Source organism: Gobius niger, assembly GCF_951799975.1.
Source record: "Gobius niger genome assembly, chromosome: 2".
In the NCBI taxonomy this organism is placed as follows: domain Eukaryota; kingdom Metazoa; phylum Chordata; class Actinopteri; order Gobiiformes; family Gobiidae; genus Gobius; species Gobius niger.
The window spans coordinates 312,983-340,266 of NC_136853.1; the positions used below are offsets into that span (position 1 = coordinate 312,983).

The 27,284-nt window shown below is 43.1% G+C and overlaps 1 protein-coding gene across 1 annotated transcript in view; it reads left to right on the top strand.

Annotated features, from left to right (window-relative positions):
- Positions 1–551: 551 nt before the first annotated feature.
- LOC306959956 (DENN domain-containing protein 5B-like) overlaps positions 552–27,284 on the top strand; it is a gene marked incomplete at its 5' end in the record, with an annotated part of 67,868 nt that continues 41,135 nt past the window's right edge. Inside the window, 3 exons of the mRNA XM_079552214.1 lie at positions 552–789; positions 19,115–19,174; positions 20,152–20,255. Coding sequence (XP_079408340.1) covers positions 552–789; positions 19,115–19,174; positions 20,152–20,255 — 402 coding nt within the window. The remainder of the gene's footprint in view (positions 790–19,114; positions 19,175–20,151; positions 20,256–27,284) is intronic.

Genomic DNA, 27,284 nt, shown 5'->3' on the forward strand with positions numbered 1-27,284 from the left:
TTTACACAACGGTTAGAGTTAATGAAAGAGGCCATTGGTCAGAAATCTCCAATGAAAACTTGGTAGTTGTGTTGACGGTATTTGACCAGTAGAGGGTGCTACTGTCCTGTTACGCAACATCTGTTTTATGTTTGATCAAAATGACGCATTTGCCGCTTTGATATTTACAAAAAAGGGAGTTTCTAATTGAAGTCTTTGGGGAAAACATAAAAACTCAACTTTACACAAAAGTTGTTGCTGATCTTTGACCCAAAGGGATTTAAAAAGTGTTGTCTGTCTGACAATTGGACATAAAATAGTTAAACATTTAGATTTTTTTTAAACTTCTTTAGTTTAACGTACGTGGATTAATATAAATATGTGGAAAACGTTTAAAAAAAGTTAATCTACAATTTAAAAAAAAAATCTTCATATTTGAATTTTTCGCAAAATCGATGAAAAACCTAAATGGGGATTTTACGTTCGGACTCAGGCACGTGACCAGGAGCGTTAAAACTGTTAAGCTCTATTATTAGAAAATCCCCGGGGCCCCCACCGCGTGAACACCCCGTATGAACCGGCCCTGGCAGTGGGCGGAGCCTCAGCCTGTGTGGGAGCTGCACGCGCCGTTCTCTCTCCACACACTGAACTGTCCCGGAGCAGGAGCGGCTTCTCCCCTCGCTCCCCCGGGCTCAGACTCTCCTCTCCTGGATTATGCTCCGGTGCTTGTGACCATGAGCGGCCTCGCGCATTACTTTGTGACCTGCGGACTGGACCCCGGGACCGGCCTGCAGCCGCACGAGCTCGAAGGTAAAGACGAAGGAACATTAGGACTTTCAGCTCTTTGTTTCTATCACGCGTGATCTCTTCTGATGCGCGAACCCGGACACAGCGGGAGCCACGTGACCAAAACAATGAGCAACAATCCCTGCAGACTGCAGCTGGACAGTCCGTTACTGTGCTCCTGGACTGTCTGTTACTGTGCTCCTGGACTGTCTGTTACTGTGCTCCTGGACTGTCTGTAACACAGGAGGGCACTTTTACGTGCGTTTTCATCCTCGTTTTCAGTTTTCAGATTGGGTTAAAGCCGAACTGGAGAGAAAGTGTTCGGGTCAGGCGGGGGTTAAGAGGTTAAACAATGGTGGATACATACAGTAACACTTGTAGCGTTATAGAGTCAGTGGACATGTGGACATGTGGACTGATGCTGATGTTTAAGAGTAAACATCTGTGACAGGAGTTAAATGTTCAGAGAAGTGAAAGCAGATTCACATTTGAATATGAAGTTGATCCAAAGCAACACTCTCTCTCCTGCTTTGGGCTCATTTCTTCAGCGTAGAACTCAGCCAGGACATACATAGAAATACTCTGCATTCTGACACCAGGTGCATGCTGGGTAATGATGGCGGACAGCAGATAAACTCCACATGAACTCAGGGGTTTAACCCTAGAACATTATTGCCAGGTTGTTGTATGTGCTTTTCATCATGCTGTGTTTATCTGGGTGTCCTGGGTCTCTGTCTCTGACATCTCTGATGGCCTGGGTCTCTGTCTCTGACATCTCTGATGGCCTGGGTCTCAGTCTCTAACATCTCTGATGGTCTGGGTCTGTGTCTCTGACATCTCTGATGGTCTGGGTCTCTGTCTCTGACATCTCTGATGGCCTGGGTCTCTGTCTCTGACATCTCTGATGGCCTGGGTCTGTGTCTCTGACATCTCTGATGGTCTGGGTCTGTGTCTCTGACATCTCTGATGGCCTGGGTCTGTGTCTCTGACATCTCTGATGGCCTGGGTCTCTGTCTCTGACATCTCTGATGGCCTGGGTCTCTGTCTCTAACATCTCTGATGGCCTGGGTCTCTGTCTCTGACATCTCTGATGGCCTGGGTCTGTGTCTCTGACATCTCTGATGGCCTGGGTCTCTGTCTCTGACATCTCTGATGGCCTGGGTCTCTGTCTCTGACATCTCTGATGGCCTGGGTCTGTGTCTCTGACATCTCTGATGGCCTGGGTCTCTGTCTCTAACATCTCTGATGGCCTGGGTCTCTGTCTCTGACATCTCTGATGGCCTGGGTCTCTGTCTCTAACATCTCTGATGGCCTGGGTCTCTGTCTCTAACATCTCTGATGGCCTGGGTCTCTGTCTCTGACATCTCTGATGGTCTGGGTCTCTGTCTCTGACATCTCTGATGGTCTGGGTCTGTGTCTCTGACATCTCTGATGGTCTGGGTCTCTGTCTCTAACATCTCTGATGGCCTGGGTCTCTGTCTCTGACATCTCTGATGGCCTGGGTCTCTGTCTCTGACATCTCTGATGGTCTGGGTCTGTGTCTCTGACATCTCTGATGGCCTGGGTCTCTGTCTCTAACATCTCTGATGGTCTGGGTCTCTGTCTCTGACATCTCTGATGGCCTGGGTCTCTGTCTCTGACATCTCTGATGGTCTGGGTCTCAGTCTCTGACATCTCTGATGGCCTGGGTCTCTGTCTCTGACATCTCTGATGGTCTGGGTCTCAGTCTCTGACATCTCTGATGGCCTGGGTCTCTGTCTCTGACATCTCTGATGGTCTGGGTCTCTGTCTCTGACATCTCTGATGGCCTGGGTCTCTGTCTCTAACATCTCTGATGGTCTGGGTCTCAGTCTCTGACATCTCTGATGGCCTGGGTCTCAGTCTCTGACATCTCTGATGGTCTGGGTCTCTGTCTCTGACATCTCTGATGGCCTGAGTCTCTGTCTGGGACATCTCTGATGGTCTGGGTCTCTGTCTCTGACATCTCTGATGGCCTGGGTCTCTGTCTCTGACATCTCTGATGGCCTGGGTCTCTGTCTCTAACATCTCTGATGGCCTGGGTCTCTGTCTCTAACATCTCTGATGGCCTGGGTCTGTGTCTCTGACATCTCTGATGGCCTGGGTCTCTGTCTCTGACATCTCTGATGGCCTGGGTCTCTGTCTCTAACATCTCTGATGGCCTGGGTCTCTGTCTCTAACATCTCTGATGGTCTGGGTCTGTGTCTCTGACATCTCTGATGGCCTGGGTCTCTGTCTCTGACATCTCTGATGGCCTGGGTCTCTGTCTCTGACATCTCTGATGGCCTGGGTCTCTGTCTCTGACATCTCTGATGGTCTGGGTCTCAGTCTCTGACATCTCTGATGGCCTGGGTCTCAGTCTCTGACATCTCTGATGGTCTGGGTCTCTGTCTCTGACATCTCTGATAGCCTGGGTCTCTGTCTGGGACATCTCTGATGGCCTGGGTCTCTGTCTCTAACATCTCTGATGGCCTGGGTCTCTGTCTCTGACATCTCTGATGGCCTGGGTCTCTGTCTCTGACATCTCTGATGGCCTGGGTCTCTGTCTCTAACATCTCTGATGGCCTGGGTCTCTGTCTCTAACATCTCTGATGGCCTGGGTCTGTGTCTCTGACATCTCTGATGGCCTGGGTCTCTGTCTCTGACATCTCTGATGGCCTGGGTCTCTGTCTCTAACATCTCTGATGGCCTGGGTCTCTGTCTCTAACATCTCTGATGGTCTGGGTCTGTGTCTCTGACATCTCTGATGGCCTGGGTCTCTGTCTCTGACATCTCTGATGGCCTGGGTCTCTGTCTCTGACATCTCTGATGGCCTGGGTCTCTGTCTCTAACATCTCTGATGGCCTGGGTCTGTGTCTCTGACATCTCTGATGGCCTGGGTCTGTGTCTCTGACATCTCTGATGGCCTGGGTCTCAGTCTCTGACATCTCTGATGGCCTGGGTGTGTGTCTCTAACATCTCTGATGGCCTGGGTCTCTGTCTCTAACATCTCTGATGGCCTGGGTCTCTGTCTGGGACATCTCTGATGGTCTGGGTCTCTGTCTCTGACATCTCTGATGGTCTGGGTCTCTGTCTCTGACATCTCTGATGGCCTGGGTCTCTGTCTCTGACATCTCTGATGGCCTGGGTCTCTGTCTCTAACATCTCTGATGGCCTGGGTCTCTGTCTCTGACATCTCTGATGGCCTGGGTCTCTGTCTCTAACATCTCTGATGGCCTTGGTCTCTGTCTCTGACATCTCTGATGGCCTGGGTCTCTGTCTCTAACATCTCTGATGGCCTGGGTCTCTGTCTCTGACATCTCTGATGGTCTGGGTCTGTGTCTCTGACATCTCTGATGGCCTGGGTCTCTGTCTCTGACATCTCTGATGGTCTGGGTCTCTGTCTCTGACATCTCTGATGGCCTGGGTGTTTCTGGCTCCACAGTAAGTGAGGAACACAGAGTTATTTAGATTTAGTTTCTCCTGAAGGACACTGAGCTTCACCACAGACGTCTCACACATCCAGGAAACTACTTTACATCATTACTTTACTTCATTATCACAGTTTTGAGGATTTTTTTGTTCCCAAATTCCTAATTTTCCAGAATTCTTGTATCATTTCCCTCTGGTCTCATGGTGCTTTTCTTTCATGTTATTAGACCTGACACACCTGAAGAACACGACTCACATGTGAAGAACACGACTCACATGTGAAGAACACGACTCACATGTGAAGAACACGACTCACATGTGAAGAACACGACTCACATGTGAAGAACACGACTCACATGTGTCCGGTATCGTCATGTTTGATGAAGTTCTTGGATTAAATCACCCGGGTCAGTGATGGCCTGGGTCTCTGTCAGTGATGGCCTGGGTCTCTGTCAGTGATGGCCTGGGTCTCTGTCAGTGATGGCCTGGGTCTCTGTCAGTGATGGCCTGGGTCTCTGTCAGTGATGGCCTGGGTCTCTGTCAGTGATGGCCTGGGTCTCTGTCAGTGATGGCCTGGGTCTCTGTCAGTGATGGCCTGGGTTTCTGTCAGTGATGAGATTAGAGAAGAACATGCAGGACGTTCAGTGTTAGCAGGTTTGAAGCTCAGGAGCAAAGTTCCAATAATGAGCGGAACACATTATAACTATTGATTTCTCTGATTGGTGTTGGGATGTTGTTCAATTTAGGGATGCACCGATACCAATATCGGGTATCGGGCCGATACCACATGCTCATACTCATTAATGAGGTCCCAATACAGAGGCCGATCCCACCTGCCGTGTGTCCTACAGGAGCAGCTCCACTGAGGAGAGACAATAACACCAAACTGGAGAATAGTTCAGTGTAAATCCAATAATCCACATAGAGCTGACTTTATTACAGACGACTCTGTCTAAATCAGTCTGTGTGGATTTAACCAGAGCTACATGTTGTGCTGCAGCGTGGAGTCTGCAGTGCTTACAACATGCAGGCTAATGTTGCTAATGTTGCTAATGTTGCTAACTAGCCGCTACCTCGTGTATCGGTGTATCCCTAGTTCCATTCTGTTGAAACTTTACCAGAGAAGGTTGACTGACTGAACAGTTTTCCTGAGGAATAACAGTCTCCGACAGAGGCCGGGGAACTTTGACACAGATTTAGCCACTTTTCAAACCTCCTGTGACCATATTTGGAAACAGGGAAACAAATGTCGTGTGACCCTCCAGGGTTTTAATAAAGTCTCCATCGCGTCTTCAAAGCACGTCCAGCTGCTCCGTGTGCAGGTCAGTCCCACGCCTCAAAATAACTCCTCCCATCAGCGCGAGCGTCTCGTCTTCTCTCGGGTCAGTCTCATGATCGATCACAAACACAAACGCTCCGACTAAACTTGCCTTTACACAAGATAACAACAAATAATACGTTTTTTATTTGCATTTTTGCCCTATTTTTTTCTTTGTAGAAGTTTGTTTATTACCTTCTGAACTGCCGCCCGAGCCGAGCATGTTTTCTCCTGGCTTTACCCAAATCTAAAAGCTTCTGGACCGGAGTTTGCAGCCTACAGAGTGACGCCTCATTTGAAAGCTAAGTCCTGCAAAACCGCTGCCTTGGAGCCGTGTTGTCATCGTCACTTTTGACCTTTTTTTGCTGCACTTTCATTTTTTTTTTCTTCACTTTTTTGTTGCGTTTTCATCCTTGTTTTTGTCTCGGCTTTGATCTTTTTTTGGGGTGAAGTGGAGTGAATGTGCTCCGTTCAGGCGGGGGCAAAGAGGTTTCGTTGTTCATCTGTGTGAGAGAAAAGGCTCGAAGAAAAGAAAAGGCCTCAGTCTCTTCTGCGCGTGTGCGTAACCGCGTGCTCTTGGTTGCCATGGCAGCAGGTAAACCATAGATACAGACGGCATCTCGTCATAGAAGGGGGCGTGGCTTCGCCGAGGGGGAAAATAGAATCTTTAGAGAAACACAATTGTCCCTCTTTTTAGCCATTTTCTGGTGGAATATGAACTTATTTATCACATAAATATAGTCAAGTGTAAATCGGGCCCATATGGATGTTTTCTCACAGCAGATTGTTCAGTAGAAGTGAAAAAACGGCAGTTGTAGCAAGCGCTAGCTAACCGTTAGCATTAGCCCGATGCTAACATGTAGCATGAAGTTAGCATTCTCCGTTATTCATGTATTTATGGGCTGTTGAACCACTTTGCTCCCCCCCATGTCTTTGTTTCTTTATTTAGTAGAAACTATATTCATAATTCAGCATTTGTTAAAGTAGTTTTTGAATAATTAGACAAAGTTTAGATTTTTTCAAAATTGTTTTCCCCCTTAACTGTTTTCAAAAATGACCATATATGGGCGATTCCAGAGATGCCGTCTGTATCTATACCAGCCTGGAATCGGAAAATACGTTTAGGTTCTACTGGTAGAACTACTTTAGATCCAAGTTTTGTGTTTTGTCCAGTGTTTGACCCATTTCTCACAATTGTTTTCTAATTTTTGCCCCCTTATTTTTTTCATTTTGTAACACTAATGTTTTTCCCCTAAATTTTCAATATTTTTCCGAAATTTGCCCAAAATGTTCCCCTATTTTTTTTTTCTCCCCCCTCGTGTCTTGACATTGCAGAGGAACCCGGTGTTGTAAATGTGCAGATCTTCCACACATTATGGCTCTGTTTCCTGGTCCTGCTCGACACATACAGAGTCTACAGCAGGGATCAGAAATGGTGTCAGTGTTAAAAACCAAGCTTGTTTTTAAAGCCATTTAAAAACTGAATCGACCACACATTTATGTGGAGATATAAATGTTCGTCCCCGACTGGGATTAACTGAAAACACGGCTAACCCTCGAGTTAATCTGGTTAGGTTAATCTCTCCGACCTCTTTGTCTCTGTGTCTTTGCAGAACAATATCCAAATGTTGCAATGAAGGAAATCTGCCTTAGCTTTCAAATGAGGTGTTACTCTGTTGCTCTCCAGTCCAGGAGCTTTTAGATTTGGGTGAAGCTGAACTGGGCCATCATGTTTAGGATTGTTTTCTACATCACCAGTGTCTCCCTCTGTCAGAGTGGCTCAAACAGCTCTATATCTGTTCCCTTATTTCATTCAAAGTGACATGGAAATGAACACATCCATATACACTGTTCTATATCAGCAGAGAGAGCGATATAATGATATACACTGTTCTATATCAGCAGAGAGAGCGATATAATGATATACACTGTTCTATATCAGCAGAGAGGGCGATATAATGATATACGCTGTTCTATATCAGCAGAGAGGGCGATATAATGATATACGCTGTTCTATATCAGCAGAGAGGGCGATATAATGATATACACTGTTCTATATCAGCAGAGAGAGCGATATAATGATATACACTGTTCTATATCAGCAGAGAGCGATATAATGATATACACTGTTCTATATCAGCAGAGAGGGCGATATAATGATATACACTGTTCTATATCAGCAGAGAGAGCGATATAATGATATACACTGTTCTATATCAGCAGAGAGAGCGATATAATGATATACACTGTTCTATATCAGCAGAGAGGGCGATATAATGATATACGCTGTTCTATATCAGCAGAGAGGGCGATATAATGATATACGCTGTTCTATATCAGCAGAGAGGGCGATATAATGATATACACTGTTCTATATCAGCAGAGAGAGCGATATAATGATATACACTGTTCTATATCAGCAGAGAGAGCGATATAATGATATACACTGTTCTATATCAGCAGAGAGAGCGATATAATGATATACACTGTTCTATATCAGCAGAGAGAGCGATATAATGATATACACTGTTCTATATCAGCAGAGAGAGCGATATAATGATATACACTGTTCTATATCAGCAGAGAGGGCGATATAATGATATACACTGTTCTATATCAGCAGAGAGGGCGATATAATGATATACACTGTTCTATATCAGCAGAGAGAGCGATATAATGATATACACTGTTCTATATCAGCAGAGAGGGCGATATAATGATATACACTGTTCTATATCAGCAGAGAGAGCGATATAATGATATACACTGTTCTATATCAGCAGAGAGAGCGATATAATTATATACACTGTTCTATATCAGCAGAGAGGGCGATATAATGATATACACTGTTCTATATCAGCAGAGAGAGCGATATAATGATATACACTGTTCTATATCAGCAGAGAGAGCGATATAATGATATACACTGTTCTATATCAGCAGAGAGAGCGATATAATGATATACACTGTTCTATATCAGCAGAGAGGGCGATATAATGATATACACTGTTCTATATCAGCAGAGAGGGCGATATCATGATATACACTGTTCTATATCAGCAGAGAGAGCGATATAATGATATACACTGTTCTATATCAGCAGAGAGGGCGATATAATGATATACACTGTTCTATATCAGCAGAGAGGGCGATATAATGATATACACTGTTCTATATCAGCAGAGAGGGCGATATAATGATATACACTGTTCTATATCAGCAGAGAGAGCGATATAATGATATACACTGTTCTATATCAGCAGAGAGAGCGATATAATGATATACACTGTTCTATATCAGCAGAGAGAGCGATATAATGATATACACTGTTCTATATCAGCAGAGAGGGCGATATAATGATATACACTGTTCTATATCAGCAGAGAGGGCGATATAATGATATACACTGTTCTATATCAGCAGAGAGAGCGATATAATGATATACACTGTTCTATATCAGCAGAGAGGGCGATATAATGATATACACTGTTCTATATCAGCAGAGAGGGCGATATAATGATATACACTGTTCTATATCAGCAGAGAGGGCGATATAATGATATACGCTGTTCTATATCAGCAGAGAGAGCGATATAATGATATACACTGTTCTATATCAGCAGAGAGGGCGATATAATGATATACACTGTTCTATATCAGCAGAGAGAGCGATATAATGATATACACTGTTCTATATCAGCAGAGAGGGCGATATAATGATATACACTGTTCTATATCAGCAGAGAGGGCGATATAATGATATACACTGTTCTATATCAGCAGAGAGGGCGATATAATGATATACACTGTTCTATATCAGCAGAGAGGGCGATATAATGATATACACTGTTCTATATCAGCAGAGAGAGCGATATAATGATATACACTGTTCTATATCAGCAGAGAGGGCGATATAATGATATACACTGTTCTATATCAGCAGAGAGCGATATAATGATATACACTGTTCTATATCAGCAGAGAGGGCGATATAATGATATACACTGTTCTATATCAGCAGAGAGAGCGATATAATGATATACACTGTTCTATATCAGCAGAGAGAGCGATATAATGATATACACTGTACTATATCAGCAGAGAGGGCGATATAATGATATACACTGTACTATATCAGCAGAGAGGGCGATATAATGATATACACTGTTCTATATCAGCAGAGAGGGCGATATAATGATATACACTGTACTATATCAGCAGAGAGAGCGATATAATGATATACACTGTTCTATATCAGCAGAGAGAACGATATAATGATATACACTGTTCTATATCAGCAGAGAGAGCGATATAATGATATACACTGTTCTATATCAGCAGAGAGAGCGATATAATGATATACACTGTTCTATATCAGCAGAGAGAGCGATATAATGATATACACTGTTCTATATCAGCAGAGAGAGCGATATAATGATATACACTGTTCTATATCAGCAGAGAGAGCGATATAATGATATACACTGTTCTATATCAGCAGAGAGAGCGATATAATGATATACACTGTTCTATACCAGCAGAGAGGGCGATATAATGATATACACTGTTCTATATCAGCAGAGAGGGCGATATAATGATATACACTGTTCTATATCAGCAGAGAGAGCGATATAATGATATACACTGTTCTATATCAGCAGAGAGAGCGATATAATGATATACACTGTTCTATATCAGCAGAGAGGGCGATATAATGATATACACTGTTCTATATCAGCAGAGAGAGCGATATAATGATATACACTGTTCTATATCAGCAGAGAGAGCGATATAATGATATACACTGTTCTATATCAGCAGAGAGAGCGATATAATGATATACACTGTTCTATATCAGCAGAGAGGGCGATATAATGATATACACTGTTCTATATCAGCAGAGAGAGCGATATAATGATATACACTGTTCTATATCAGCAGAGAGGGCGATATAATGATATACACTGTTCGATATCAGCAGAGAGAGCGATATAATGATATACACTGTTCTATATCAGCAGAGAGGGCGATATAATGATATACACTGTTCTATATCAGCAGAGAGGGCGATATAATGATATACACTGTTCTATATCAGCAGAGAGAGCGATATAATGATATACACTGTTCTATATCAGCAGAGAGGGCGATATAATGATATACACTGTTCTATATCAGCAGAGAGGGCGATATAATGATATACACTGTTCTATATCAGCAGAGAGGGCGATATAATGATATACACTGTTCTATATCAGCAGAGAGAGCGATATAATGATATACACTGTTCTATATCAGCAGAGAGGGCGATATAATGATATACACTGTTCGATATCAGCAGAGAGAGCGATATAATGATATACACTGTTCTATATCAGCAGAGAGGGCGATATAATGATATACACTGTTCTATATCAGCAGAGAGAGCGATATAATGATATACACTGTTCTATATCAGCAGAGAGAGCGATATAATGATATACACTGTTCTATATCAGCAGAGAGGGCGATATAATGATATACACTGTTCTATATCAGCAGAGAGGGCGATATAATGATATACACTGTTCTATATCAGCAGAGAGAGCGATATAATGATATACACTGTTCTATATCAGCAGAGAGAGCGATATAATTATATACACTGTTCTATATCAGCAGAGAGGGCGATATAATGATATACACTGTTCTATATCAGCAGAGAGAGCGATATAATGATATACACTGTTCTATATCAGCAGAGAGAGCGATATAATGATATACACTGTTCTATATCAGCAGAGAGGGCGATATAATGATATACACTGTTCTATATCAGCAGAGAGAGCGATATAATGATATACACTGTTCTATATCAGCAGAGAGCGATATAATGATATACACTGTTCTATATCAGCAGAGAGGGCGATATAATGATATACACTGTTCTATATCAGCAGAGAGAGCGATATAATGATATACACTGTTCTATATCAGCAGAGAGGGCGATATAATGATATACGCTGTTCTATATCAGCAGAGAGAGCGATATAATGATATACACTGTTCTATATCAGCAGAGAGAGCGATATAATGATATACACTGTTCTATATCAGCAGAGAGGGCGATATAATGATATACACTGTTCTATATCAGCAGAGAGGGCGATATAATGATATACACTGTTCTATATCAGCAGAGAGAGCGATATAATGATATACACTGTTCTATATCAGCAGAGAGGGCGATATAATGATATACACTGTTCTATATCAGCAGAGAGGGCGATATAATGATATACACTGTTCTATATCAGCAGAGAGAGCGATATAATGATATACACTGTTCTATATCAGCAGAGAGGGCGATATAATGATATACACTGTTCTATATCAGCAGAGAGGGCGATATAATGATATATACTGTTCTATATCAGCAGAGAGGGCGATATAATGATATACACTGTTCTATATCAGCAGAGAGGGCGATATAATGATATACACTGTTCTATATCAGCAGAGAGGGCGATATAATGATATACACTGTTCTATATCAGCAGAGAGGGCGATATAATGATATACACTGTTCTATATCAGCAGAGAGAGCGATATAATGATATACACTGTTCTATATCAGCAGAGAGAGCGATATAATGATATACACTGTTCTATATCAGCAGAGAGGGCGATATAATGATATACGCTGTTCTATATCAGCAGAGAGAGCGATATAATGATATACACTGTTCTATATCAGCAGAGAGAGCGATATAATGATATACACTGTTCTATATCAGCAGAGAGGGCGATATAATGATATACACTGTTCTATATCAGCAGAGAGGGCGATATAATGATATACACTGTTCTATATCAGCAGAGAGAGCGATATAATGATATACACTGTTCTATATCAGCAGAGAGGGCGATATAATGATATACACTGTTCTATATCAGCAGAGAGGGCGATATAATGATATACACTGTTCTATATCAGCAGAGAGAGCGATATAATGATATACACTGTTCTATATCAGCAGAGAGGGCGATATAATGATATACACTGTTCTATATCAGCAGAGAGGGCGATATAATGATATATACTGTTCTATATCAGCAGAGAGGGCGATATAATGATATACACTGTTCTATATCAGCAGAGAGGGCGATATAATGATATACACTGTTCTATATCAGCAGAGAGGGCGATATAATGATATACACTGTTCTATATCAGCAGAGAGGGCGATATAATGATATACACTGTTCTATATCAGCAGAGAGGGCGATATAATGATATACACTGTTCTATATCAGCAGAGAGAGCGATATAATGATATACACTGTTCTATATCAGCAGAGAGGGCGATATAATGATATACACTGTTCTATATCAGCAGAGAGGGCGATATAATGATATACACTGTTCTATATCAGCAGAGAGGGCGATATAATGATATACACTGTTCTATATCAGCAGAGAGGGCGATATAATGATATACACTGTTCTATATCAGCAGAGAGAGCGATATAATGATATACACTGTTCTATATCAGCAGAGAGGGCGATATAATGATATACACTGTTCTATATCAGCAGAGAGGGCGATATAATGATATATACTGTTCTATATCAGCAGAGAGGGCGATATAATGATATACACTGTTCTATATCAGCAGAGAGGGCGATATAATGATATACACTGTTCTATATCAGCAGAGAGAGCGATATAATGATATACACTGTTCTATATCAGCAGAGAGGGCGATATAATGATATACACTGTTCTATATCAGCAGAGAGGGCGATATAATGATATACACTGTTCTATATCAGCTAGTTCAAAACTCACGGGACTATACAGAGTTTAAAACATGTTCCTCCATGTCCTCATGTGTAGAATGACCTGTTCACCACAGCTGCCTCTAAGATCCTGTCACTCAGAAAGGTGTCACTCCGGGTCTGAAGCGCCGTCATGCACGAGTTTAACCTCTTAACTCCCGAGGAGAGAGAGAGAAGTGTGAGTGTTTTTTGTCATTTTTTTTAAAATTTTTTGTCATTTTTTTAAATAATTTTTTTGATCATTTTTTGTCATTTTTTATCATTTTTTTAAATCATTTTTTTGATCATTTTTTGTCATTTTTTGTCACATTTTTTGTTTGTTTTTTGTCATTTTTTGTTTGTTTTTTGTCATTTTTTGTTTGTTTTTTGTCATTTTTTGTTTGTTTTTTGTCATTTTTTTGATCATTTTTTGTCATTTTTTGTTTGTTTTTTGTCATTTTTTGTCACATTTTTGTCACATTTTTGTCACATTTTTTAAAATTATTTTTTTTGTCATTTTTTCATCACTTTTTCGTCAAAGTTTTCTCACTTTTTTGTGTGTGATTTTTTGTCTTTTTTTGTCATTTTTTGTCACATTTCCATCCTTGTTTTCGTCTCAGTTCTGTCGCTATTTTCCCACCTTTTTTCCTGAAGCTTTTGGATTGAGGTAAAGCCAAGCTGGACAAAATGTGCTCGGTTCAGGTGGGAGTTAAGGGGTTAACATAGAAGGTGCAGTTACACGTGTGACCTGAGGTGGCAGTAGTGAGTATTAAATAGTGAACTTGCATCTCGCCTCTTTCAGGTCACACATTTCAAAATGAACTAGTTCGTTCATAGTTCCAAAAATGAACACGTTCATAGTTCTTTTTGTTGTTGCTGTGAGTTTTTGTTTTTGATGTCATTGCCAAAGCCTGTTTAGAACCACAGACAGTCAGTATTAACAATGGAAACTCTGTTAGATTTATCTTCACATTCATCTTAGGGAACAGCATTTCCCCCATGGTTACGGTTCCTTCAGTCCACACTAAGCAGCTGCAGCTTCTCCCGACAGTAAAAAAACATGCCAGTCGGATGAAGTTTTCATAATGAATAAAGAAAAACAGCACATTCTACTGACACAGAAAGCAGGTGTCAAACATATATAGAGATGCTGCTGGTCCAGGGACTGCATTAAACAAGTGATTTATTTCAAATCAAAAGAAATGATTTATTTTTCCCCATTTTGTCCGAATGTTTGCTCCACTTTTCCCATTCTGCACACATTATTCCATTATTCACTTTTTTCCTACAAACTCCTCTAATTTTTCCCCCACATTTATTATCATTTACCATTTATTCTTGCTCATCATTTATGACTAACATTTGCAGATGAGCCTGATGTTCTGATGTTCCTCACATGTTCTGTTTTCTGGTTTGATGCGACATGTTTTAGTTTTGTAAAGTTCTGCAGCCCTGTACACGGCCCTTTGTTAATGTGACAGAAGTTTTTTAAACAATATGAAGTTCATATTGTATATAAACGTGTCGTTCTCTTTAACTCTTTAACTGTGGGAAAACTTCAACCTAACCCGCGTCCCGTCTCCTCCTTGACCTCTGTGTGAAAGGTCACTGAGGGTTCAGAGGGCAGCGGGGAACAGGCCACGCCCCCCCGGCTGTCACGGCTCCTGATTGGCCGGTGATGGATGACTGGGCGGTGCCTCTGACCTCTGCAGATAAACTTCTACCTCTGACCTCAGTCCAGCTGCTCCGTCTGTGAGAAACTCCACAGCTCTGCCTCTTCCCTCTCTAGCCACTAAAACATGTACAATAGGGCCGGATGAGATGAGCCCATGGCCTTAATCTGGCGTGTTGACCTGCATGTGTCCCGACAAACAAACTAATGTTACCTGTTCTCTTCAGACAAAGTAAAACAAAGTAAGAAAAGGTCAGAAAGATTCACTCACAGTGTCACGAGTTACTGTTGTTTTACTCAAGTAAGAAACAGATACTTTATTGTAATATTACTCAAGTAAAGGTACTGAATGATAAAACACTTCATAAAGTCACTGTAGTGAAGTGACCAGGTATGCTCTGAACATGGCCGTATCTACCGTTGAGGTCAAATTTTAGCTTTTTTTTTTTTTACACATTGAATTCTGCGCAAATGAATGTTGTAAACTCGCGCTTCTACAGGGGGAGGAGCCTCTAGTTCAGACGTGGATGAGCTGGTTCTGAACCTAAATGTGTCCACTCTGAAACCGAACCTCAGGAGCTGCTTTGGACCCGAGTGCGTAAAGGCGGGGGCGCAGCCTCACTACAACAGCAGCGCCTCCAGCATGAACCGAAACCAAAGTTTGATCCAGATATAATTTATTTGCTCTTTCTGGAGCCAGTGCCTCAGACTGACGGTGACTCCGATTTACAACAGGAGTTTTCCTCATTCTGATCTGAGGAGCGAGAGGAGAAGCGTCTGCGCCTCATCATCGCCTCCTCCTCTGCTGCTCACTTTGCTTCTGTCTCAGGCAGAGATTGTCCTGCGTGTAAATGATCTTCGCTTTAATGAGCTTAAACCAGCGCATTCACTTTTGTAGCTGCCAGTGGTTTGACAGTCTGATCCTCATCCCGGCCGCTACACACTCGGCTGCAAACCGCCCCAGGGCAGCTGAAGGTCCAACAGAACAACATCATCGCAAACAGCAGAGATGAGATCCTGAGGCTCCCAAACCGGACACCCTCCGGCCCCTGGCTGCGCCGAGAAATTCTGTCCATAAAAGTAATGAACAGAACCGGTGACAAAGGGCAGCCCTGGCGGAGACCAACACGCACCGGGAACAGGTCTGACTTACTGCCGGCAATGAACCACGAGGGCCCCGGACCCCATACTCCCGGAGCACCCCCCACAGGGCAACACGAGGGCCCAGACCCCATACTCCTGGAGCACCCCCCACAGGGCACCACGAGGGCCCAGACCCCATACTCCCGGAGCACCCCCCACAGGGCACCACGAGGGCCCCGGACCCCATACTCCCGGAGCACCCCCCACAGGGCACCACGAGGGCCCCGGACCCCATACTCCCGGAGCACCCCCCACAGGGCAACACGAGGGCCCAGACCCCATACTCCCGGAGCACCCCCACAGGGCACCACGAGGGCCCCAGACCCCACACTCCCGGAGCACCCCCACAGGGCACCACGAGGGCCCCAGACCCCACACTCCCGGAGCACCCCCCACAGGGCAACACGAGGGCCCAGACCCCACACTCCCGGAGCAATTATTAGAATTCCCAGTGTTTCCTCTGAGGGAGCCCTCTGCCCGGGAGCGGTGGTCGGCTGTGGCTGTGTGGGCACTGTCCTCTGGGTGCCCGGAGATGGAGGGGTGGTGTTTGTGCTGCACCTCCGCTGGGTGTCTGGTACATCTGGATATAGATGAACCTTACCTCTAGGGCTGCAGCTAACGATTATTTTGATAATCGATTTATCTACCGATTATTTTCACGATTAATCGATTAGTTGCTTGGCTGTGAAAGGTGGAAATTGTATTTTTTCAATTTTTTTAACTACATAAAGCTAAGGTGGCGGCGCTTGAGGACATACTGATGGAGGAAACTTAAAGTAAACATTTGTAGGAGGCTCTTTGTGCTAATTCTGCTTTCTGATTGGACGAGGCAAAGACAGATATTTATGAAATTTACAATGTACAAACCCTCACTTTAAAAACAAAGTAGGTTTTCATCCAAAATACATAATTGTCAGGTCATTTTTGCTCTATTTTAGTCTGTGTTCACTAGAAAACGATTAATGGATTACTGAAATAGTTGACAACTATTTTAGTAATCGATTAGTTGTCGATTAATCGATTAGTTGTTTCAGCCCTATTAACCTGGTTCGCTCGCTCTCTCCTCGCTGTCTGTTATATGTGTTTTATTTCTCGTCTGTGTGAGAGTGTTTTATTTCTCGTCTGTGTGAGAGTGTTTTATTTCTCGTCTGTGTGAGAGTGTTTTATTTCTCGTCTGTGTGAGAGTGTTTTATTTCTCGTCTGTGTGAGTGTTTCCTGTGGCCCAGCGCTCTCTCCTCGCTGTCTGTTGTATGAGTCTGTAATCCCCTTATGTAACAGCGGCGCAGAGTAAACTGCAGCCCCCCCTCTTACATAAAGGATTTACATTCCCATAATCAAACGTGATGAAGTCACATGGGCCGGAGCGCCTGCAGATTATGGAGGAAACCCAGGTTTGTCGTCGGCTGAAAAACAGCTGAAATGACGTTAAAAGCAGCACCTGTCAGCGATTGTAGCTAAAAACTGATTGAAACTGATGTAGATTTATATATTTAATATTAGTAACAGGAATGAAGTGACACATTTGCCCCCCCCTCCCCCCCCTCCAAATGTCCACAAAGTTCATAGAGTAAGACATCACTCACTGACTGGTTTGATGCTGGAAAGTCTCTTCTTGATTGTGACGTCATTGGACTGAACCATATGTGGAGTGTGACAAAAAACTGCAAATATTTCATAGAAATACTATTTTTTTAAATACTTAAAAACAGTAAAAATAAAATAATAATAATAATAATGAGATCTCTTAGTGGACAATGTGATTAAGTGATTCTTTTGTAGTTAAAGCAACAATTTACATATGTTATACCTTACCTTATTAAAGAGTCCTGGCCCCAGGGCCAGGACTCCCCTGAAAAAGAGATTCTTAATCTCAGTGGGACTATCCTGGTTAAATAAAGGTCAATAATAAATAATAATAAGATGAAATATCACAAAAAACACATTTTTATGAACATTGATATATATTGATATATACAATAATGTTGTTGTTATTAATGTCACAAATATCTAAATAATGTTATGTAATAGTGTTTGTTGGGATTGCCATTGTGTGGCTGTTTATTTCCTTGCGACTCAAAGGCTCTGCTTTGGCAGAATGACCCACATATGAACCTCTTCACCCCCACCTTAACGGAGCACATTCTGTCCAGTCCGGCTTTACCCAAAGCTAAAGCTTCTGGAAAACAGTGACAAAAAGTGATGAAAACACACAGCTTCAAACATGTGACAACAAACATAACGTAACATAAGGCCTATATGCAGCAAACCTTTAGATTTGGGTAAATCTGACCTGGAGAAATGCGCTGGGTTCAGGCGGGGGTAAGAGGTTAATGACCCTCAGGCCCACACGTCTGTAATTGCTCTCGTTAGCGTGTTTTCATAGCGTGGGATAATCCGCTGGCGTAAAACACAGCTGTCGCTTCCTAATCCAGGACCAGGGTCAGGGGAAGTTACACAACTGAGACGTGAGTCTGACATAAAGGGATTTGATTCAGAGCCTGTAGAACGGTGAGACCAGCGCTGTGTGATCTCCAGAGGATCACCCTCTTCACATGAGCAGCATGTGTAAAACTCCCTGTGCATAAAGTAAAGGCAGCTTTGTCCCCGGCGTCTGCAGGTCCTCAGTGTTTACGACTCAGGCGGAGCAGAGTTCACCGTGAGCTGGAACTGGCTCCGGCAAAAGGACAAAGTCTGAGAGATGAGAGTCTTTTATGCTGCCGTCCTGGACCACGTGTGGGGTTAGGCTCACTGAACACTGCAGCTTCATATGGATTGTTTTTAAGTTAGTACAGTCCTGTGTGACACTCCTGTTGTGACACTGGCCTGGAGAGAGATGATATAAGTGCGAGCTGCTGCCGGAGTCTGTGGTCCCAGTGGAGGACAGACCCTGCAGGTGTCCAGCTCTGAAACCCCATTCAAAACACCTGAAACTGAAACTCACCCTGTTTCACTGACTCTAACACCTGTGGTTTGGTTCTTCCTGCAGCTCTGCACCAGTGGCTGGAGTCGGACCAATGTGGAGAGTCCTGCTCAGAAAACTCCCCAGGTAACACACACTTTCATCACATCCACACTGAGGCATGAGCTGCTGCTGTGATCCCACCGTCTTCTTCTCTAAAAACATCCGGCCTTTTCCTCCAGTTCAGTTTGACCCAAATCCAAAAGCTGGCAGCCGATAGGCCAGAGTAACGCCTTGTTTGAAAACTACAATCTAATAATGTTCTAAACGAAACGACTTAAACGACTAACCCATGGAAGGTCTTAGCTTTCAAATGAGGTGTGACTCTGTGAGCTTTTAGATTTGGGTAAAACTGGAGTTATGGTTAAGGTGTGGGTAGGGCATGATTATGGAAAAAATAACAATGATTATTTTAGTCCTAATTGAAATCACGATTATTCATACGAGTATTTGCTGCCGTTAAAAACAACAACTTTATTTTATTTATTTATTAATCAAAAGCCAGACCTTTCGCTTTATGAAAAACTCTCCTGCTGACGCTCAGGTTTGCTGATCATTTATTGTAGTGATGGGACTTACGGCTCTTTGAAGGGAGCCGTTCATTCGGGAGCTGTTCACTTTAAAGAGCCGTTCAAAAGACTGGCTCTTTTCAACGATTATTCCTTTTTTTATTTTTTTATTTTTTTTAAAGAAAGTAAATAACCTCCGAATGGACTTTATACAAATGTCACTATTTCACTAGTTCGTCTTTGGGTTTTTGAAAAATAAAAATAAATTAAACTCTCTATATTTTTTCGATTGATGCTAAGTTTGTAATCGTGTAATAAGTGACATCGTTATGAAATGTCAATGAATGGCACAGCCCTGGGTGCAGGTTATGAGATCCACCAGTGAGCGGACTGGCACTGGTGACCTGGTGCCGCCTCTTCTGTTTAACAAGTCTCTGATCTCACAGTTCTAACAGGCTGTGACAGAACAACAACAATCACACTAATGAGAAGAGGCGACACAGCGACGGAAACGAGCTGCACATACACCTGATGATGATGCTTTTGTCTGTGCAGGGGAGCAGCCGGAGCCTCTGAGGAGAAGGTTTCGCTCTAAAGTCCTGGCCCGGTTCCCGGAGAGCGTGGAGGGTCAGCCCTTTGACCAGGACGCGGTGAACATGGTGAGAGTGAAGACAGAACAAACCACCTGCTAGCCTGTTAGGCCTCATTACAGCCTCATTTTTTCAGACTTTTTCTGGAAATAATGGATGGATAATGTTCATTTGTGATGTGAGCTCTAAGCTTTGGTTATTTCGTATTTGTCCTTTAACCCGTTCGCTCTGAAACATCCTCCTCTGTCTAAACTTTGCACCAAAAGCCGGCCGGGGCTGTACTCCCCACGTTCAGCTCTTTTTTGAATGGATAATAAACAGCATTCAGGTCAGAGTAGCACTTTAACCTCTTACCTCCGCCTCCACAGACATGAATAAACTGGTGAAAAGACTTCATTTCGCTGGTGAGAAACTTTCCAAACGCCGGCGTGTGGATTCAGACCAGACTCACCTGAGCAGTTTCACTTCCTGCTTCATCAGCCGTCAATAAAATAAAATCTAACGTTAGCATAGCGGCTCCCATCGGTTTACATGTATCCGTTAGCATTGGCTATTTTCCTCAACTGCACAGTCCAGGGCTGTACGATATGGGCAACATTTCATATCTCGATAATCATGCCAGATATCTCGATATCGATACGATATAGCTCTGGGTTAGGTGAAAACTAAGCATTTTTCAGGAAGATAGAATAATAATACACAGTGTGCAGTTTTATTGATGAAAATCTATATTGTTTATATCTTACTTTTACGATTTAAATATTTTGAATGTTCATATCTCGATGTAAATACGATAATGATATATATTAACATCTTGATATGATATATCTTTCAGCCCTAGTACAGTCACATGTTTACTGTTTGTACTTTTTTAATTAGAGACAAATGAGAGCTTTTTTTCAATGATTTCTGGAGGACCGAGTATGAAGTGAATGAATAATGACCACAGTGCAGCTTTGAGAAACTCAGCAACACAGGCTTGCAAAGCGCAATACAAGTGCATTGTTATTATTAACATGATAAAAACCAAACTGAGATGCTGAGTGTGTTAGTGTTGGGGTAATGCAGATCAAACAGGCACGTTTCCTGCCGCAAATACAGTGTATATTTATTTTAAAGAGGATTTTTTTCCTGGATAGTGAGGAGCTCAGGAGGAGTCACTCACGCCTCATTTGAAAGCTAAGGGCACTGGCTGCACTGTCGCTCCTGGAGCCACATATGAAGCTCGACTCTTTAATCGACTGGCTCCTGTCGCCTCAGGCCGAGCTGTGAGGCCTTTGTTCACTCTGTCAAATGTTCTACTGATCCACCACCATTACCACAAGCTGTGATCACTTTCATTTCTTTATCTGCGCTTTTGTTGTATTTTATTTATATATTTGTTGTTGTTGTATTTTACCTTTAGTATTTTATGTGGTATTTATTGGTTTGTTTTTATATTGTGTCCTTTAATGTGTTGACAGTGCACTTTTCCCCTTGTGGTTTTACTGCAAATGGCCAAAAAAATGTACCTAATCTAATGCAAGACCTACAATACTGATCATAACTGACCTGATCCAGTTGGTCAAACTGATTCATATCTTCAAAAAATATATATATTTTAGATGTATTTGTTTATTTTTTTAGCTCTCTGCTTAGAGGAAGAAGGTCCTGCTGTACAAATGTGCCTCAGTTCCCTCAGGATGTTTTGTGGTTTTATTGCTCAATCCAAATACAGTATAAATACTTTGGATGTTTAACAGGAATCAAATCGAATCGTGAAGGGAAATCTCCCAGCTCTACCAGCTGTACCGCGGTATCACATTCTGTAGGCGTTTTTGTCATTTTTTTTGTCGTCTCAATTTTTTCCTTAATTTTTTTTGCCCACTTTTTTTCCTTATTTTTGCCACTTTTCTTTTTCTCTTTTCACAATTTTTTTGCCAAGTTTTATTCCAATATTTTCTCTATTTCTCCTGTTTTTTTCCCAAAAGACTTCCTAGTTTTCCCCACATTCTCTGACATTGCAGATGAACCTGATCTTCCACACATGATTGTTCTGTTTCCTGGTTCTAGACGACACATATTTGGGTATCAGTATCGGTATCGAGTATCGGTTAAGGACGAGTATCAGGAACAGCGGTGCCCGGCTCGCGTCGGGGCACAGATTCCATCACTTCTTGAAACTGGAGCTCGCGCTGGTTTTTCCACCCGAGACCCATGAATATTTCAGAACTCGCCTTCCGTCGCCGCGGTAACCGGACGCCGCGTGACGTTTAGGACGAGGAGAAACGAGCGGGAATCAGAAACGTCTCCACTTCAGTCGCTTCTGCAGACTCGAAAACTCTTCACTCTCCCAAACAAAAACAAGGAAAAGGTTTAAGTTTAGAGATTTTTCCACTTTAGGGACACACGACAATCACAGTGTAGTCGTCCCTGTTAAATGTTTATTCAAGAGTTTATCAAAAGGCATAACTGAAAACTAATCACAGTAAAATATGACTTTCTTACTTTGGAGAAGAGAAAGTCACTTTTAAGAAAGTCTCTTGGTATCAGTAAATATCGGGTATCGGCAGATACTCAAACCTCAGTATCGGCATCGGTAGCACAAAAGCTGCATCGATGCATCTCTGCTTTGCATGTCATGAGTCTATCATACTTTAGTTTCACTGTTTAACGACATTCTAAGTTTAGATTTGGGAAAAGCTGAGCTGGAGAAACTGTGCTCGGTTAAGGCGGGAGTTAAGAGGTTAAACTTGGCTCTATCCTTTAGGGTTAGGGTTAGGAGTGGAAGGAGTTTGGTGCTCCGTACACACCAAACTCGATTTGGGCGTCAAAAACGCGCGTCACGCCCGTTGTTGGACGCCTGTGCTTATTGAAGTCAGACGTCAAGAGAAGACGTCTGACTTCAGAAGAGCGTCGTCGTGGAGCGCGTTGGGAGCCGTTGTCAGTTATCAGTTATCAACATGGATGACATCGAGAGAGTGGCTTGGCTTTTATTGCTTCATAAAGCCAGACAACGTCGTCTACGGGCTCGTCGGCGCCGTGTCTGGATTCATGAGATCGTCCGAAGGCGTTCTCAGTTTGGCGAGTTTCACCATTTGCTCCAGGAGCTGCGCTCGCACGAGAGTCGCTTTCAACGGTACTTCCGCCGCTTTTAATCCTGGTGTTTAGATAAAGAAGCACTGATGTGTCTTTGTAAAAGTCCCAGAGCGGCTGTAGCTCCGGTTCACAAAGAAGCTACGTCCGTGACTTGTGACTTGTTTACATCTGTGGGGCCGGCGTAGAATCTGCCCCGGTGGCTCAGCTACAACGTACGTCACTATGGGGAGAAAGCTCCTGATTGGTCGACGCTCGCGAATTTCGCCAAAAAGTTCAACATTTCCCAACTCGAGCATCGGCCGCGCTCGACGCCCTGGAGGCGTCAAACGCTCACCAAGCGCGAAAAACCTCAAAACGCACCTCAGAGGAGGCGCGTGACGCTGCGGGACCAGGCCCGCCTTGACCTACCCATAGGCCCCGGGGCTTGAACAGAATTGTAGGCCCCCCCTCAGCGCAAACCCTAACCCTAAATCCCATAAAAAACCCAACCTGCAACTCCTACATGTGTCAAAAATAAATGTTAAATGACATCTTGCAATGTGTATCAAAATCTCTATCTTTAATGCAAATTTTAAAAAAAAACTACAACTCAACTAAAACAGACTGTCTCTTGCAAACAGAAAACATGCTTCAAAAAATATGGCAGAAATAATAAAAATTAGCATAGCTATACATCTTAAAAAGGTCTTTTTCTTGACTTTCTGGCTGAGAAGTCTTTAATTATGTCTGTAAAGTCCAAGTCACGAACAATGTCATTTTCAAGTGACATCAGTGAAAGATGGCTAAGTCTCTCTTGGTGCATCCCTGACCTCAGGCGAGATTTGACCAATGAAAGCTTTGAAAAGGACCGCTCCCCAGCCATCGAACAGGGTCTGAGTTAAAAGGGTCCACAATGTTCGAGTCCTCTTCCTCTCCTCCTCCTGCTGCGGGAGGAGGTCTGCTTCAGCGGCGCCTTTTTCCTTCTCTGCTCCTAACTGGTCCGCGCTCTCCCCCCCCCGACTCGTCTGGGCGTAGCGGTGAAATGGCAGCTGCAGAGCTACTGGTTGAAGGCTGGGTTGGCTATAAGGGGAAGGCAGTGGCACCTCCTCTAGCAGCTCCTCCTCACCGGATTGAGAGCCAACAATCTCCTCTTCACTCTCGCTGTCAGCTGCGGCCTGCGCCTCCCGTGTCAGGGGCGCTGCTGCAGCGGCTGCGGGGGCCAGTTCGCCGAGGCTTGTGGAGGAGCCTGCGTCCGCGGCGCTGGTTCCACCTCTGGATGTTGATTTTAAAAAGCCCGTTAGCTTCGGCATATGGCTCATCAGCTCTTTATCACGACGCTCCTTCTCCTTTTGCGTCTTTCTTTTCTGTGCACCGCTCTCAAACTTTTCCTTCCCTGACATTTCTGTCCCTCGCTACGAGTCGCCATCAAGAAGTGTGAAAGTGAATAGATGCGTTACGTACATAAGTTACGTCTTTCTATGCGCTTGGATTGGTTAGAATTTGTCATAGTATCAATGCGATGCGATGACAAATTCTAGCCAATTGGTCAGTTGACGCTGCAGTATGTGATTGACAGGTAAAACAAACAAATTACAATATTATGGAATTCGATTATATCTGATAGGCCCTCTGGGCCAAGAAGGGCGGGCCTACTCCAGGTACACAGCGTGAAGTGAAGTGATTGACATGGAAATCGACAAATCATCTTTTCTTTTTCCTTTTTTCTTTAATTCTGATAGGCCCTTGACAATAGTAGGCCCCTGGGCTCCAGCCCCTGCTAGCCCGTTGGATAAGGCGGGCCTGTGCGGGACATCTTGACGCCCCCCGGAGGCGCGTCCTCCATGTATTTTAAATGTAAACCTGACGCTTTGGAGGCGCCAAAACGAGTTTGGTGTGGACGCAGCATTACACTGCGTTCAAAATTATTATGCAAATGACATTTTTCTAAGATTTTCTAAACTGTCAACTCAAATTAGAGTCAGCATCATGTTAAAGTCTTTATCTGGTCGAGGATCATTTAAATGTGGCTGAAAAAATCTCCCAGTGAAAACAGTATTTTTTTCAAAAATAAATATAGTAAATAAGTCAGTAACCTCAAAATCCACTGTTCCAAGTTATTCTGCAACTCATCGTTTCAATACATTTTAAAGCTCGTAATTAACTGAAAATGGTCATTTGTTGTATTTGTAGCATTAGGAGGTCATATTTACTGAAATCAAAAGATATTTCAATCAAAAAAATATTAACAGGTCAAGTTATATTTTACCAGAGGACCTTCTTTGAGCAGCTTAAACATTCTTAAATCCATTAAACTTGTGAGTTTTTGGACAGTTTCTGCTTGGATTTCTTTGCAGGATGTTAGAATAACCTCCCAGAGCTGCTGTTTGGATGAAAACTGCCTCCCACCCTCAGAGATGTGTTTTTTGTTGAGGCTCCAAAGGTTCTCAATAGGGCTGAGGTCAGGGGAGGAGGGGGTCCACATCATGAGTTTCTCTCCTTTTATGCCCATAGCAGCCAGTGATGCAGAGGTTTTCTTTACAGCAGGACATGGTGCGTTGTCATGATGAAGAGGATTTTGTTCAGGAAAACACGGCTCTTCTTTTTGTAGCATAGAAGACAGTGGTCAGTCAGAGAAAGGTCATTTTCACACCTTCAGGGAGCCTAAAAGTGCCTAAAGGGACTGACCAGCTCTCTCACCATGACTCTGGCCCAAAACATGACTCCGCCCCCTCCTTACTGACGTCACAGCCTTGTTGGGACATTGTGGCCATTCACCAACCGTCCACTCCTCCATCCATCTGACCATCCAGGGTCACACGGCCTCGTCAGTGAACAAGACTGTTTGAAAATGAGTCTCATGTATTTCTGAGCCACTGCAGCCGTTTCTGCTTCAGCTTCAGTGAACAGTTTAGGGGAGGCCGGATAGAAGGTTTATGCACAACTGCAGCCTCTGGAGGGTCCGACACCTTCATGTTCAGGAGACTCCAGAGGCACCAGCAGCTTCAAATACCTGTCTGCTGCTTTGTAGCTGCTGTTCTATTAATCTGATGTGTTTGTCTGGCAGAAACCGTCCTCATTGTGCCTTTATCTGCACAAACCCGAGTGTGTCTGAATCATCCACAAATCTCTTATCAGTTCGATGATTACGCTTCATCTTTCATGAAATATCGAAGGTTTTCATACCGAGACCAAGACATTCAACTATTTCACACTTTTCATCAGCAGAAAGTCCCTTTTTCTTTCCCATATTGCTTGAAAATGATGATCTGCTTAATAAAGTGGAACACCCTTTTTCAATAGTTTCTCCCTGAACTGGGCTTAACCTGAAAACTAATCATCTGAGATTAATGTCAGTGATTCAAAGAGCCTGAGACACAAAACCATCCATGAGTTTCATTATTATTGTTGTTTTTTTACCTTTTTGACACAAAAATACAATTTACATAATAATTTGGAACACAGTGTATTTAGACTTCGTAGCTGACAGTATCAGAAATCCATTGTCTGCATAAAGTGCCTTATTTTCATCCTAAACTGGCTGGGTAGCGTATTTAGATCATGTCCCCCTCTCTTCACCCGTCTGTTCCCTCAGGACATTAGTGTCTGTGCTTTTGCCTGAACGTCGTGCACTGATCCGATATAAAACCAGTCGCTCCACTGAAGCAGCCGCTGTTTGGACTTGTTTTCTCTCTGAATGAATCTGTTTTTTCTTTGAACAGAGCGGTGTTTGAGATGTTGCACAATGAGTCGTTTACTCTGATAAAGCAGGTCACGGAGCAAAGATCAGGATGACTTTGAACAAACGGTTCAGCAGCAGGTTTTCAGGCTGTAGACGAGAGTTTAGTGAGTCTCATGTCAAAGCAAAGGAACGTCTCCATCACATCAGTTTGTTCCTAGAGCTTGTCAACACTTGCTCCTTACATAACAAAACAAACATAACAGGTGACTATGCATGACTAATGTTTGATAAATGACTCTAAACTACAGCTCAGAGTGACTTTTCTTTTTATTTATTAAGTACAAAGACTTTCACGACTCTTT